Below are 17,290 nucleotides of genomic sequence, written 5' to 3'. Positions count from 1 at the left end.
CCTGTTATCAGTGAACGATCACTCCCTAATGAGACATACCTGTGATTGGTTCAGGTATGGACGATCATTTCTGAAATCATTGAATTCCATAACCACAAGGAAATAATTTGGAAGGTTATGGTATAAATGAGTGGGAGGGTCAATGGTTCACTTGTCGTCTGGTGAGTGATGCAAGCTGCGCCTGGGAGGCTGCGCAGGAGGGCGGCCGACGTCCATATATATCGCGGTGGCCAACGGCTGTCGCTATCAGTCCCTCACCGTCCTCCTGTCTACACACACCCTCACGTACGTACGTCAGTTGGGGAACATCATCTGGTGTCACCATTCATACGTCACGGGTCTGATCATTGCTGATCAGTCATGTGATATTAGTTTCTTTCGTTCAATCTAACAACCTATGTTAATATCATCAGTTCCAGCCTCTAACATCATTATTAGTCTTACTGATATTGTGTCATAAAGCAAACACATTATCTATAAGCAATTTTGTCTTTTTGTCTTTCCTCCAGCAGCGGGAGAGACTATTGTCTTGGTGAACATGACCTCACCTGGCATGGAAGTCTGGAGGATCTTAAAGCTGTCTTTGTTCCAGAAGTACGCCAAGTCTGACGACTTAAGGAAAGACAGGTTTCACAGGTGCACGTGGAGGTCTGTATACTAGCGCTGCTGGGCATACTCTGACCCAACCAGCATAAGGTAATACTCCAACATAAAACTTCAACGCCTCGTCATCTACACCCAGCTACTCAGACAGGCAACTGAGGACGGAGAGCTGCAACTCACATTCACGCCACAAGATGGCATCACTCGCCCACACACCTGGGTTTACACTCACATTATAGTACATCAACACCACAGCCCTGAGACTGGAAGCTTCCAGGAGGTCTCAGCTGGTGTTGTGGCCATGAGACTGGAAGCTTCCAGGTGGTCTCAGCTGGTGTTGTGGCCATGAGACTGGAAGCTTCCAGGTGGTCTCAGCTGGTGTTGTGGCCATGAAACTGGAAGCTTCCAAGTGGTCTCAGTTGGTGTTGTGGCCATGAGACTGGAAGCTTCCAGGTGGTCTCAGCTGGTGTTGTGGCCCTGAGACTGACCCCAGGTGGTAAAGTTACACCTGCGATGGTAAGGACGTCACAAGATCACTTCAGGGTGTCCAGTGCACAACGCTTGTGGTATGACCGACCTTGTGAGACCTTGTGTCCTCGGTGCTGTGAGACCATCCCAGGACACTGGCCAAGTGTCCCTGATGTGGGCACTGTCCTCGGTGCTGTGAGACCATCCCAGGGCACTGGCCAAGTGTCCCTGATGTGGGCACTGTCCTCGGTGCTGTGAGACCATCCCAGGACACTGGCCAAGTGTCCCTAAAGTAGGCACTTCTCCTAGGCTTATGAAGTCATCCCATAACACAAGCATAATGTGGAAAGTATAAACGAAATTAATTTACAGCGAAACATTATCAGGAAAGTATAACGGAAAGTAATTTTCTCCGTCATATCATCGGTAAAGTATAACAGAAAGTAATTGCACTTGTACTATCATCAGGAGGTGTTAGATGTGGACCAGTGAGGTGGATATTTCCTCCTCATCATCTGCGCTGGTCTTACAGTAGCTGTGGTGATGACCAAACCTGGCGAACAAGATTATAACGTCCATGTTCTCCATAGCATAAAACTGTGACTCACGCCCCACAACGTGACCCTAGATGTGTCCTCCCTAAATTCTTATCAACTTCGATATTTCTAGAATTGAGACAAGTTTCTTACTCGTGTGAGTTTGTGGAATACGAGTCTTGTGTCATCAGTACTATGCTGAGTGGAGTAATGCCTATGTTGTCTAGATGGGTATATATGCTGAGTGGAGTAATGCCTATGTTGTCTAGATGGGTATATATGCTGATGGAGTAATGCTTATGTTGTCTAGATGGGTATATATGCTGATGGAGTAATGCTTATGTTGTCTAGATGGGTATATATGCTGATGGAGTAATGCTTATGTTGTCTAGATGGGTACATATGCTGATGGAGTAATGCTTATGTTGTCTAGATGGGTATATATGCTGATGGAGTAATGCTTATGTTGTCTAGATGGGTATATATGCTGATGGAGTAATGCTTATGTTGTCTAGATGGGTATATATGCTGATGGAGTAATGCTTATGTTGTCTAGATGGTATATATGCTGATGGAGTAATGCTTATGTTGCAGGATGCGCAGCGCCGTGGCCCTAGTGATGCTGGTGATGCTGGCAATGGCTGCCGCCCTGACCCAGGCACAGGAGCTGAAGTACCCTGAACGTGAGGTGGGTCCTGGTGGGTAGTGAGGTGGGTCCTGGTGGGTAGTGAGGTGGGTCTTGGTGGGTTGAGTGGGGCCTGCTAGTCTGGTGAGTAATGAGGGGTTCCTGGTGGGCAGTGAGGTGGGTCTTGGTGGGTAGTGAGTGGGTCCTGCTGGTCTGGTGAGTAGTGAGTTGGTTCCTGGTGGGTAGTGAGTGGGTCTTGGTGGGTAGTGAGGTGGGTCCTGGTGGGTAGTGAGGTGGGTCCTGGTGGGTAGTGAGTGGTGCCTGCTGCTGGTATGGTGGGTAGTGAGGTGGGTCCTGCTTATCTTTTCACTCGTAAGGAGGGGACCCACATGCCATCTTCTTCCTCTATCCCCCCCCCCCTCTCCCACTGGTAACTCCCGCCTCTGTCTCCTCCGCCAGGTGGTGGCAGGACTTGCGGCGCAGATCCTGCGTGTGGCTCGCGGTCCTGCAGGATACCCGGCCGTAGGACCCCAGAAGCGCAACGCCGAACTGATCAACTCCCTCCTGGGCATCCCTAAGGTCATGAGTGACGCCGGCAGGAGGTAGACGACCTTCCTCATCCACCTCATAAACCATCGGTAAGAAGTGGAACTACCTTCACTTCATCCTCACCTCACAAAGCTTGTCGTAGGAACTTGACTCAGCAGCTGTCAGTAGCGCACCAGCCTCTGCTGAACGCGAGGGTCGTGTCGCACGCCCTGGTGCCTGGTGACGCCCCTGCCAACCCAACCAAGAACAAGAGACTTTCTTCTGGTTTTTGTTCCGAGAAAATAACTTTCCTAACCTTCTCTTCGCTACGCCATCCTCATGTCTCTCTTCTCGGATACATAAAGGGCAATGTGCATACAGGATAACCAGACCGTCTTTCACTGACATCTGGACAAATCTGAGCATCTTATGACGCATAGCTCGTCTGTGTTTATGTCTAAGTTAACCAGGACAACCCATACATTATGGCCGTCATCTGAATCACTGAGTCAGGATAAACGAATTAAGGAAAAGCATATTATTTTTGTAATGGTTTCAAACGTCGATACAACTGGGTTCTTCGTAGACTATATTCTTGTAACCCAAAGTTCAGGTCCCCAGTACACCATATGTACGTCCCAGCCTCGCTGCTGTCAAATATTGATGCTGAGTCAAAACTGAAACTATTCCATGAGACTCATAGATTCCTGAGGTTCGCTAGTCCATCCTGCACTACCACCCGCTCCAGGGCACCACTAGCACCCCTATGGATGAAGAGGTTATGGTCCTGGTATAAGAAGTAATGGAGATCCGGGTCTTCGCTCGGCAGCAACATTATATATTCTTAAAGTTGTAGTAATGTCATACATGTTCTGACTCCACCCTTGGCCCTACATGACGGCTCGACTGTGTGTGATGTCTTCGTCAGTGCGAGAACTGCCCTGTGCTCTTCCCCACGAGACAAGACCAGCAGGTACTGTCCTCGTCACCATAATAACTATTTCGTATTCTGCCCCACAGGTCGAGACCAGAGGGTGTTGTCCTCGTCTCTGCATGACTCTTTCGTGTTTTCCGCAAAGGGACGAGACCAGCGAGTGTTGTCCTCGCCGCTGTAATAACTATCTCGTCTTCTGCCCCACAGGACGAGACCAGCGGGTGTGTGTGTAGAACGTGTCACCATTCCACGCTGAGGGCCGACCTTCTCTACTCTCCTTAATAATAAACGTTGCAGCAACACCAGTCTGTCTCAATACTCCTCCCACAGTTCTCTCATGTCTCTCGCCTCAGACAATAAGAAGCTGTAGATCCATCTAAGACATGATCTTATGGGGTACAACACTATGCTACTAGGTATGATAGGTTAGCCAACGACTACCGTCTAGCGGTAGCCAGACAGTAGAACACTAGAGTACAGAAGTTATGTGTGAACCTCCTTACTATTCTTCCTGCTTACAAGCCATTCTCATTCGTGGACGTCATGGAAATGTACCTCACATATGAATAATACCACAAACGTTTATGTAAATGATAAGATGCAATTATCAGAATAATCTAGATCTCCCATAGAAAAAGTAAATGAAAATATTAACATATGATAACATATGAATTATATACAGACCTCCGTGGTGTACCGGTTAGCGTTCCCGACCGTGACGCATTCACGGGCCGTCCAGGGTCGAGGGACGTATAGGTTCCAATCAAGGTTGCGGCACTCAGTCCACAGTCAACACTGCTGTTCATCCACGTCTAAGAGTTGGTCGATAATCTTAAATGAACCAAAGGACCCAAGGCTTAGTATTCCTGTGGCTTTTCTATTACATTAATTTTTTTATCAAAGATATTCCCAAAACCCCTTCAAGATGACCAGCTCAGGAACATATTTGTTACAACAGACTACACGTGACGGGGACCAATGCGCCGTCATGTTTCTCTCAATATTTACACAAGTTCATCAGTTCTGTAGTTTATACAGTACTGGGAGGGAGTCCTACACTCGTGGGTGGGGCCTCATATCTTGAAGGTTATCAAAGAACTTTTTAAGCTTTTGTGTTTTGTCTGTACTGACAGTTTCCTCAGTCAGTTTGATCCATTCATCCGCCACTCTAGTATTATAACAATACTTCTATATCCTTTCTATAATAAGTTTCTTCCTTAATCTCATGTAATGTTCTCTGGCTGTTCACTGCTGACGTCATCAAACTATAAACTATTTCCTGACTCCATGTTGTCGTCTCTCGCTTAAGATCTCCCTATTTTGGAGGCAGTCATCCCTGTGCTTCCTGGTCATCTCTTCCAGCAGGTTACAGACCACACTCCCCTGCAAGACTGGTCTGTAGTCCGGCGTAATTCGTTGGTCACCTTTGTTAAAGACAGGCACGACATTTACCGTGTTCCATTGCCTTAGCATTTGCCTCCCTCCAGAGGCTTGTCAGGTGTATCTGCACACACCTCCAGCACACACATGGTGACATTTTATCAGTACCAAGAGCTTTATATGGATCAAGGCCATTTCGCAGTCTGTTTACACCTTTTCTAGATATTTCCCATTTCATCCTACCGGTTCTGGGGTTATAGGCTTCCCTGCCGTGAAAACAATTCTTGAACTTGTCATTCGTTCCTGTCGTATCTTTCCATCGTTCTCTACAACCACTGGAGAAAGTTTTAGAATATCTCTTGTCTTGTGTACAAAATGCTTTTCAAAGCCTCTCTTTTCTTCCTTTCTTATTCTGTTACATTTGTTGATTATTCTATTTTGCCTGACAAGCGCTGGCTGGCTCAAGTGCCTCCTATATATATATATATATATATATATATATATATATATATATATATATATGATAGAGTTGATAGAGATGCTCTGTGGAAGGTATTAAGAATATATGGTGTGGGAGGAAAGTTGTTAGAAGCGGTGAAAAGTTTTTATCGAGGATGTAAGGCATGTGTACGTGTAGGAAGAGAGGAAAGTGATTGGTTCTCAGTGAATGTAGGTTTGCGGCAGGGGTGTGTGATGTCTCCATGGTTGTTTAATTTGTTTATGGATGGGGTTATTAGGGAGGTAAATGCAAGAGTTTTGGAAAGAGGGGCAAGTATGAAGTCTGTTGGGGATGAGAGAGCTTGGGAAGTGAGTCAGTTGTTGTTCGCTGACGACACAGCGCTGGTGGCTGATTCATGTGAGAAACTGCAGAAGCTGGTGACTGAGTTTGGTAAAGTGTGTGGAAGAAGAAAGTTAAGAGTAAATGTGAATAAGAGCAAGGTTATTAGGTACAGTAGGGTTGAGGGTCAAGTCAATTGGGAGGTGAGTTTGAATGGAGAAAAACTGGAGGAAGTGAAGTGTTTTAGATATCTGGGAGTGGATCTGGCAGCGGATGGAACCATGGAAGCGGAAGTGGATCATAGGGTGGGGGAGGGGGCGAAAATTCTGGGGGCCTTGAAGAATGTGTGGAAGTCGAGAACATTATCTCGGAAAGCAAAAATGGGTATGTTTGAAGGAATAGTGGTTCCAACAATGTTGTATGGTTGCGAGGCGTGGGCTATGGATAGAGTTGTGCGCAGGAGGATGGATGTGCTGGAAATGAGATGTTTGAGGACAATGTGTGGTGTGAGGTGGTTTGATCGAGTGAGTAACGTAAGGGTAAGAGAGATGTGTGGAAATAAAAAGAGCGTGGTTGAGAGAGCAGAAGAGGGTGTTTTGAAGTGGTTTGGGCACATGGAGAGAATGAGTGAGGAAAGATTGACCAAGAGGATATATGTGTCGGAGGTGGAGGGAACAAGGAGAAGAGGGAGACCAAATTGGAGGTGGAAAGATGGAGTGAAAAAGATTTTGTGTGATCGGGGCCTGAACATGCAGGAGGGTGAAAGGAGGGCAAGGAATAGAGTGAATTGGAGCGATGTGGTATACCGGGGCTGACGTGCTGTCAGTGGATTGAATCAAGGCATGTGAAGCGTCTGGGGTAAACCATGGAAAGTTGTGTAGGTATGTATATTTGCGTGTGTGGACGTATGTATATACATGTGTATGGGGGGGGTTGGGCCATTTCTTTCGTCTGTTTCCTTGCGCTACCTCGCAAACGCGGGAGACAGCGACAAAGTATAAAAAAAAAAAAAAAAAAATATATATATATATATATATATATATATATATATATATATATATATATATATATATATATAATATATATATATATATTTTTTTTTTTTTTTTTTTTTTTTTCCAAAAGAAGGAACAGAGAAGAGGTCCAGGTGAGGATATTCCCTCAAAGGCCCAGTCCTCTGTTCTTAACGCTACCGCGCTATCGCGGGAAATAGCGAATAGTATGAAAAAAAAAAAAAAAAAAAAAAAAAAAAATATATATATATATATATATATATATATATATATATATATATATATATATATATATATATATATATATATATATATATATACACACACCCACACAGACATATACATATATACACATGTACATAATTCATACTGTCTGCCTTTATTCATTCCCATCGCCACCTCGCCACACATGAAATAACAACCCTCTCCCCCCGCATGTGCGCGAGGTAGCGCTAGGAAAAGACAATAAAGGCCACATTCGTTCACACTCAGTCTCTAGCTGTCATGTAATCATGCACCGAAACCACACCTCCCTTTCCACATCCAGGCCCCACACAACTTTCCATGGTTTACCCTAGACGCTTCACACGCCCTGGTTCAATCCATTGACAGCACGTCGACCCCGATATACCACATCGTTCCAATTCACTCTATTCCTTGCACGCATTCCTTGCATATATATCCTCCACAACACATCCCTGTAAGGGTCTGAGAGTGTGGTCCCATGACACGACAGCCTACAATAAAAATGATAATGAAAAGATTAGACACAAAATGTTTTAAAGTGTTTGCTGGAGAGGTTGCCTACGTACCAATGGCTGTTTGCGCCTCCTCCCCTGCGGCCGAACCTTCAGCAGAGCGTCAGGCGGGAGGGCACCTGGTCGATCGCCTGTCTTGTTTACATCTGTCATCACAACTTTATACCTCACAGGTTTTCTTTATTTACTGATATGTTCTTTATGGGTAGGACAACAATGTCCCAGTAACTTTGGAAACTTGATTCGATGTCTACGCTGAAGATATCACGTATTTTGTATGTTTTACAAGTGTTTATGTTAATGTTTTACGTAAACAGAATGAGAGTTGATGATCTCAGCAAGTATGAGGGACTCATAGAATGTAAGCAGCTGATAAGGACGAAGTGGAGTTGTTAACGTGACGAGGATCTCGCCTCAGGAACCGTCTCAAGTGACAGACTTGATCATGGCGATCATTATGAACTTGTTGCTGTGGTACACCAACGACAGGTCGACCGTAGCCGCCACAGTGAGGCAGCCGTAGGCAAGGCAGTGTCGAACACGAACAGGAAATCAGAATGTACAAAGGAAAACCAGATCAACAATCAACACTGTCATTTCGATGAATTTTGATAGCGAGAAAACTTACTGGGTTCCTTTCTCTCTTTATAGCAACACAAACGAAAAGTAACATTATGTTTTTCATGTGACTACAAACAAGCGGGGAGACCGGGGAGACGGAAGTATGGGGTGAAGGAGGCTTTGGGGTACCTGGGCTTCAACAATCAGGAGGGTGAGAGGCATGAGATGGACAGAATAAGTTGGATCGATGCAGTATATGGGGGCGATATAAAGTATCACTGGGTTGGACCATGGCATAAGAAGCGATGAACGTAAACCACTGAGTCGTGTGTGGGGCTTATCTGTGGATCGTGAGTCCTGATTTTATTTCACTGTGAATCATAGCTAGAGATTGGATATGAGCGAATGCGGCCATTGTTCAATTACTCCTGACGCTGACTCGCTTAAGCCGTAAAGACAATTACAGATAAAAGAGAATGAGGTTATACATAAAGAAAACGAGAGTTATGATACTCTTTATAAGCAGACGCTAAATTGATCATCTACATTACTATGACGGGACGATTTTCTGATTAAAGCCGAATGTTAATAGTTGGTTTCAAATGTGTTAGTTCATCCGAATGTTACTTCACCTAGATCACGGGTGATGGTCCGGTGTTGTGAGCAGCTCACCTAGATCATAGGTGATGGTCTGGTGTTGTGAGCAGCTCTCCTAGATCATGGGTGATGGTCTGGTGTTGTGAGCAGCTCACCTAGATCATAGGTGATGGTCTGGTGTTGTGAGCAGCTCTCCTAGATCATGGGTGATGGTCCGGTGTTGTGGACAGCCCTCCTAGATCATAGGTGATCGTCTGGTGTTGTGAGCAGCTCTCCTAGATCATGGGTGATGGTCTGGTGTTGTGAGCAGCTCTCCTAGATCATGGGTGATGGTCTGGTGTTGTGAGCAGCTCACCTAGATCATAGGTGATGGTCTGGTGTTGTGAGCAGCTCACCTAGATCACGGGTGATGGTCTGGTGTTGTGAGCAGCTCTCCTAGATCATGGGTGATGGTCTGGTGTTGTGGACAGCTCTCCTAGATCATGGGTGATGGTCTGGTGTTGTGAGCAGCTCACCTAGATCATGGATGATGGTCCGGTGTTGTGAGCAGCTCACCTAGATCATAGGTGATGGTCTGGTGCTGTGAGCAGCTCTCCTAGATCATGGGTGATGGTCCGGTGTTGTGAGCAGCTCACCTAGATCATGGGTGATGGTCTGGTGTTGTGGACAGCCCTCCTAGATCATGGGTGATGGTCTGTGTTGTGAGCAGCTCTCCTAGATCATGGATGATGGTCCGGTGTTGTGAGCAGCTCACCTAGATCATAGGTGATGGTCTGGTGTTGTGAGCAGCTCTCCTAGATCATGGCTGATGGTCTGTGTTGTGAGCAGCTCACCTAGATCATGGGTGATGGTCTGGTGTTGTGGGCAGGCCTCCTAGATCATGGGTGATGGTCTGTGTTGTGAGCAGCTCACCTAGATCATGGGTGATGGTCTGTGTTGTGTGCAGCTCAACTAGATCATGGGTGATGGTCTGTGTTGACGACAGGTTGCCCGCAGTTCATCTTACTACAGTCTCTGGTTGTGTCTCTCAATAAGAGCTTTGATTATATCTTGTTATTTTAAAGCATTAGTTAATATCTATTTTCTTTATGTCGTAAGCTCCAGTCATGGACAAATTTCCTTTTCGACGCCAGGCCTAATGCTAAATATGAAAGGAGCTAAAAGAGAAAAAGGTAAAGAGACAAGATAATTACAGTCTAAAAGGTTGGAGGAACCACCAGTTGTAATCACTCTTTATTTCTACACTTAAAGAACATATCTACAGTACCTCCAGCTCACACCTGTCATCTCACATGCCAATGCTACAAAATCTCCCACACAAAGGAAAGATTAAACGTAATGAACGTGTTAGATGTGGACGAACTATATCTGTATATTTTAGACGAGAGAGAAGACGATTGACACTGTGCTGCATAAGAGGCTGGTACAGAAGCTAAGTCTTCAGGCAAGGATGTGGTGGAGACTCGATCGACAGTAGGTAATCTTAGTGGGAGGGAACAGAGGACGTATGGCAGGGGAGCCTTCTCATACTGGGTTGGGGTCACCAGTGGCGTGCCGCAGAGTCATGGCTTGAGACCATTGCTCTTCTTGAAGGCCATTTCGAGACCACAAAAGACCACCGATGCCCACAGCAAGTTTATACATTGCATTTAGTTCACTTCCTTCATTCATAATAGGCGACCTACCAGCCTTAGATCATAATTAAAGAACCGCACGTTCAAAGGCATGATCCAAGAGCACAGAGTCCTGGCCTTAAAGGCTAACCTTATGGTAGCCATTCACCTTAAGGGTGACCAAACATTTCAACACTCGGCCTTGAAGGCTATTTGAATGCCCAACAAAAGGCCATTTTGATATAAAGTATATTGTGTTTGTTTTGATGAGAATAAGGTGATGAATAATGTTTTTCTGCCCAACTTTACTTATTCAGCCCTGCTCGACTTTACTTTCCCAACCCTGCCCAACTTGACTTCTCCAGCCCTACCCAACTTCACTTTTCCAATCCTGCCCAACTTTACTTCTTCAGCCCTGCCCAGCTTCACTTCTCCAGCCCTGCCCAACTCCACGTGTTATCATCACTGTCTCTACCCAGGTACTGTCCACTTGTTATCATCACTATCTCTGGCCAGGTAATGTCCACGTATTATCATCACTATCTCTGTCCAGGTAATATCCACGTGTTATCATCACTATCTCTACCCAGGTAATGTCCGGGTATTATCATCACTATCTCTAGCCAGGTAATGTCCATGTGTTACCATCACTATCTCTGGCCAGGTAATATCCACGTGTTATCATCACTATCTCTACCCAGGTAATGTCCACGTGTTATCATCACTATCTTACCCAGGTAATGACCAGGTAGTATCATTACAATCTCTACCCAGGTAACGACCAGGTATTATCATCACTATCTCTGGCCAGGTAATGTCCAGGTGTTATCATCAATGTCTCTGCCTAGGTAATGTCCACCACAACATCCGGCTTGACATCAACTTCGGCTGTTTCTAGGGTGACTTTCGTGAATTATCTTTGGTAATTCCATCATCTAGATGACTTTTATATACCTTTCTAGATCACAGTAATCGGCATTTACAAAAGTCATTTCTCCTAAATGTTAATTATCTATGTACAATCACATATTTCTCAAGGATTTTAGATCATTGATAATTGGAGACTTACTCCATTCCATATCATCAGATGTGGGTCTTGTTCTTACATATATGATCAAGCAAATTATATTCCTATCCTTTGTTTTAATCTTTTTGATAACAAATAACACAGTAGTTGGTCAGGTATTGGAGTGAAACAAACGCTTCTGGAGTTGCAACATTTATTTTGAAGAGAAATAATGACAGTCCTGCCTCAGCACGAGATGCTACACACACACACACACCCGATGGTCTCGTCCTGTGGGAGAGCACGAGATGATTATCATGGCTACGAGGACAACATCTGATGGTCTCGTGCTGTGGGAAAGGGCACGAGATAGTTATTATGGTTACAAGAACAACATCTACTGGTCTCGTCCTATGGGGCAGACCACGAGATAGTTATTATGGTTACGAGCCCACAAGAGAGGATGAAACTCTCAACTGCAAAGGTCTTTGGACCAGCGGAGTGGGAGAGATATTCTTATAGTACAAGTCTTTCAGAAAAGCTGTGGGATGTTGGCGTTTAAAGGTAGATAGATGGATCATTAGCCAGAGGAAATTTATAAGAGACAACACAAATGCAGACAAGATATATAAGATCTTTGCCATGGCATCGTCGTTATCTTAAACCAAGCCAGTGTTGCGCCTGATTAACAGCAACGTTGAGTATATTTGTAGGTTACTATCCTGTCTTATCTCTCACAGATTAGGAACTGTTGGTGTCTTCCAGCAGATGACTAGTCATGGGTCGTCAAAACTCCCATTGTATGTCCTCCCCGTTTGCTGCACCCACCACCACCACCGCTGGTACCTACCTTCATATCAGTAGAGGGATGGGGAGGCAGGCAGGCAGGCAGGGCGTCTATCTCCTACCGGCGTCGTTCATAACCTTGGGCAGGCCCAGGATGGAGTTGATCAGTTCGGCGTTACGCTTGTGTGGTCCTACTGAGCCCCATGGTCCCTGAGCCACACGAAGGATCTGCGCTGCCAGCTCTGCCACCACCTGCCCGGACAACAGTCAGTCAACGTCAACACCTGGTCAGTTTGCACCAGCTGGCCAGACAATAGCACCCCTAACATCACCACCTGGCCCCCCTCACCAACCAGAACACTTCCTAGGAAAAATGGACTTAAACTCGTGCATAAGCAGGATATCTCAGCGGGCCACAAGAAACCTGACTGAATCTTATGCCGTTCAAACCCGGTTCCTTCCTGACTGTCCAAAATTTCTCCTAAGAACCAATCTCTTTTGACGGATGTATAACCCAACACACAACACGATAAACATACTTGTTATTACTGTAACTACTGAATCGTCTTGAGAGCTCCCCATTACAAACTTGCTCATATATCTGCATGGTTTCAGTACTAACTTACGAGACAGAATTAAGGTTGTCAGATTTATCGACTCTCCTAGTCTAACCTCGAAACTTAACCCATTTGCCCCATGCCACATTACTGGTTCTCTTTCCCTCTTCTACAGATAATACTTCGGTTTCTCCTCGCAAGAGCTGGCAACCTGTGTGTGTCCCCGTCATTAGCCAGACTACGTTACCTTTGGCAACTCAAGGATGGCTCCTTACCCCATCATTTCTATCCTAACAACCACAACCTGTCACTTTTTAAAAGGCAGATTTTGCACCTCTTCCATAATTCCCATCTTATCCTACCTCTCTTCTTATTGCTTCCCCCATTTAACCCATTTCCATATCTCAAATAAGGCCTAACCTTGAGATGGTCTTTCTGGAGCCACGAAAATAAAAACAGATTAAGTAAATGACCAACTCTGCTGCTCTTTATTAATATGCCTAACAGCCTCTTCCATCTTAGCGAGGCGTCGTCGGAAACTAATGATTAATGGCCTCATTTGCATACATCTAATCTCTAATTGTCCCGAAACTAAAGTTTACAGTCCAAAACTGAGCCCTACAAACTACTCCATGATTTGTCTTGACCCCTTCATAAACTCTGATTCGGCCCAACAACTTCACATTGCTCCTAGAGTACTACATTGATCCAGTTCCATCCCGTGCACGCCTCTCACCCTCCTAAATGTTCAAAACACGATACCCCAAAGCTTCCTAAAGCCCATCATTCCTTTTTTTTCTAAGTCTTCCCCTCTCTCTTGCTCCCTATACTTCTGAAACATGGCTCCTCGGAGTCACTCTATCTTCCCTGATCTCTTCTATGACGCCCAAAACACCTCAAGTGTCGAGAACACTCCACTTTCTCCAGGTCCTTCTTTATCACACTTACACTTAAACCATCCGGTCTCCCATCCCTGCTGCACCTCACTACCTCACTACTCACCAGACCAGCAGAACCCACTCACTACCCACCAGGTCCCACTCACTACCCACCAGACCAGCAGGCCCCACTCACTACCCACCAAGACCCACCTCACTACCCACCAGGACCCACCTCACGTTCGGGGTACTTCAGCTCCTGTGCCTGGGTCAGGGCGGCAGCCATTGCCAGCATCACCAGCATCACTAGGGCCACGGCGCTGCGCATCCTGCAACATAAGCATTACTCCATCAGCATATATACCCATCTAGACAACATAAGCATTACTCCATCAACATATATACCCATCTAGACAACATAAGCATTACTCCATCAGCATATATACCCATCTAGACAACATAAGCATTACTCCATCAGCATATATACCCATCTAGACAACATAAGCATTACTCCATCAGCATATATACCCATCTAGACAACATAAACATTACTCCATCTGCATATATACCCATCTAGACAACATAAGCATTACTCCATCAGCATATATACCATCTAGACAACATAAACATTACTCCATCAGCATATATACCCATCTAGACAACATAAGCATTACTCCATCAGCATATAGACCCATCTAGACAACATAAGCATTACTCCATCAGCATATATACCCATCTAGACAACATAAGCATTACTCCATCAGCATATATACCCATCTATTTACATAAGCATTACTCCATCAGCATATATACCCATCTAGACAACATAAGCATTACTCCATCAGCATATATACCCATCTATTTACATAAGCATTACTCCATCAGCATATAGACCCATCTAGACAACATAAGTATTACTCCATCAGCATGTATACCCATCTATTTACATAAGCATTACTCCATCAACATATATACCCATCTAGACAGCATCACTAGGGTCACGACGCTACGCATGCTGCAACATAAACGCGTCCAGATTACTGGAGAATGACAGTGAGTGAGGGAGACTTGATCATTTTCCGCAGAGACAAAGAGAATAGTAATAATGGCTGATCATTCAATGCACCAGAACAGCAATGATAACAGAGATATATTTGACTAAATGTGTCATGAGGTTCAATGATATCAGAACAATAATACATTGGAATGATGAAGAAAAGGTTCGCCAATATTTCAACTTATGCAAAAGAATTTTGATCCTACAGGATTGCACTGCCAAGGGGTCCTTTCAGACGTCCTCAGGACCCACAATAACAAGTGTGAGGATAACGTATTCAAGTATGATGAATAAAGCAGTGAAGAGTCTTACAGTATTACCCTCACAGTATTACACGTCTTACAGTATTACCCTCACAGTATCACACGTCTTACAGTATTACCCTCAGTTCCTACACAGATCTTCGAGAGTTGTACGAGATAAAGAAGGAAACACCAAGGCTTATCCTTACCTGATTTCTCTCAAAGTTCCTCCAAAACCAAGGCAAAATGCAAGATGGTATGGTCGACGTATTCCAATATATGAAATGATGAGTCTGTCAGATTACAACTCACTAAGAGGAAGAGGACTTAAGTAATGACTTCCTGCAAATGATGTGATCAAGTGATCATCCTCACCTGAGCAATGTATACATGATGATTAGTGATGTGTATAGATTATCACAGGAATAATCAGCTCCGGCCCATAACCTGTTTGCTGAGCGTCGACAAACAAATTATCACATGATTATCACTTGACCCAGAACTCCTACTGGGTGCTGGAGTTAGAACATGGATTGTTGCCTTGTAACTGCTTGTTATATGTGTGGACACACACACACACACACACACACACACACACACACACACACACATTACCTGCTACGAGATGTGAATTACGTATCAGTCATTACAGGCTGTTACAGACGATGATTGGCTGCTGCCAGTTCGATATGAAACTTGAAGCTATGAAGTATTAGCGAGAGATGATCAACCACTCCTAACACCTGGTTACCACTCCTAACACCTGGTTACCACTCCTAACACCTGGTTACCACTCCTAACACCTGGTTACCACTCCTAACACCTGGTTACCACTCCTAACACCTGGTTACCACTCCTAACACCTGGTTACCACTCCTAACACCTGGTTACCACTCTCGACACCTGGTTACCACTCCTAACACCTGGTTACCACTCCTAACACCTGGTTAGTGTAGTGACGTGAGTTACCACCGAGGAATGATCATTTCTGCAGACAGCCTGGGAACATGAGTTATGAAGACTGGTCGTTGAAGCATCGCAGTACCACACACTCGCTGCCCAGCTGTGTACGTGTCTCCCTCGACCTCCCACCACAAACTGAACGTTTGGTAAGACGTATGTCACCAGCTCCTGCCCAGGACTCACCTGCCGCAGGAGCAGACAAGACGCAGTCATAGTGTCTGATGGCTGCCTCCTGCAGGTGTTAACGATTGTTAGATCTTACGTGAAGTGATCACTTACTGCCCAATTCCCACCGGCAACTGTGAATCCTGATGAGGAAATGACCTGTTGCTTCCCAGCATCTGCTAACTAGTACTGAAGCAGAGAGGTCATGACCTCCTGCCAGTACTTAAGTCACCTTCTTTAACAACTTACTTTTTTAAGTACCTACTTTCAGCGAGTGTTGACGCGGGGGTTAAGACCAAACATGTGACTTCTCTCTACATAGTTCCTAGTAATGTGTAAAGTGTCAGATTACAGTAGATGTTGACACTTATGACTAATGGATGATTATTTACTATAGAGCACCTACTTATCTGTCCAGCATCTACTTATCCGTCCAGCACCCACTTATCTGTTCAGCATCTACTTATCTGTCCAGCACCTACTTATCTGTCCAGCATCTACTTATCCGTCCAGCACCCACTTATCTGTTCAGCATCTACTTATCTGTCCAGCACCTACTTATCTGTCCAGCATCTACTTATCCGTCCAGCACCCACTTATCTGTCCAGCACCTACTTATCTGTCCAGCATCTACTTATCCGTCCAGCACCCACTTATCTGTTCAGCATCTACTTATCTGTCCAGCACCTACTTATCTGTCCAGCACCTACTTATCTGTCCAGCACCTATTTATACTGAGGGTTGAGACCACGTACTTGTCCTGCACTCACCTGTCCTGGTTCAACTTACAGTCAGTATTGAGACGAAGGATCTGATCTATCACTAGCAGTTTATCACCTCCCGTCCAGTAGATACTCACCAATCCATTTTCTACTTACAGGGAATAGGGAGACTACAAAGTGACACCAGCAGATACCGACCCTCCGGGCTGTACCTACTTGTTGGGATGTTGTTGAGTGGACCGGTGACACAGACCAGATGGTGGATGGGCCGGCCTGGTCCGCGTCTTTATATTCCACCCCTGAACCCCACCTGCGCCATCCCCCTTCACACCAACGCACCTCCCCCACCTCACCACCATCACCACCGCTTGCTCTTTTTTTTCCATACTCTCTCTCTCTCTCTCTCTCTCTCTCTCTCTCTCTCTCTCTCTCTCTCTCTCTCTCTCTCTCTCTCTCTCTCTCTCTCTCTCTCTCTCTCTCTCTCTCTCTCCCTCCCAACCTGTCCCTCTTCCTTCCAAGC

At 45.2% G+C, this 17,290-nt stretch overlaps 2 protein-coding genes across 2 annotated transcripts; one reads left to right on the top strand and one right to left on the bottom strand.

The window, feature by feature from the left end:
- Positions 1 to 228: 228 nt before the first annotated feature.
- On the top strand, positions 229 to 3,996 carry LOC139757737 (pigment-dispersing hormone type 1-like). The gene is made up of 4 exons (XM_071678489.1): positions 229 to 285; positions 2,202 to 2,295; positions 2,692 to 2,870; positions 3,902 to 3,996. Exons 2-3 carry the CDS (start codon positions 2,203 to 2,205, stop codon positions 2,836 to 2,838), a joined length of 240 nt encoding a protein of 79 aa, XP_071534590.1. The 5' UTR covers positions 229 to 285; position 2,202; the 3' UTR covers positions 2,839 to 2,870; positions 3,902 to 3,996.
- A 7,601-nt stretch (positions 3,997 to 11,597) lies between these two features.
- Positions 11,598 to 17,027, bottom strand: LOC139757736 (pigment-dispersing hormone peptides-like). The gene is made up of 4 exons (XM_071678488.1): positions 16,987 to 17,027; positions 13,857 to 13,950; positions 12,251 to 12,438; positions 11,598 to 11,691 (listed from the first exon to the last, which is right to left on the bottom strand). The coding sequence occupies exons 2-3, from the start codon at positions 13,947 to 13,949 to the stop codon at positions 12,298 to 12,300; spliced, it is 234 nt and encodes a 77-aa protein (XP_071534589.1). The 5' UTR covers position 13,950; positions 16,987 to 17,027; the 3' UTR covers positions 11,598 to 11,691; positions 12,251 to 12,297.
- Positions 17,028 to 17,290: the final 263 nt, after the last annotated feature.

This window comes from Panulirus ornatus, chromosome 28, assembly GCF_036320965.1.
Source record: "Panulirus ornatus isolate Po-2019 chromosome 28, ASM3632096v1, whole genome shotgun sequence".
Classification (NCBI taxonomy): Eukaryota; Metazoa; Arthropoda; class Malacostraca; order Decapoda; family Palinuridae; genus Panulirus; species Panulirus ornatus.
Note: the sequence above shows the minus strand (reverse complement) of the source record. Positions and strands in the feature narration are given on the sequence as shown.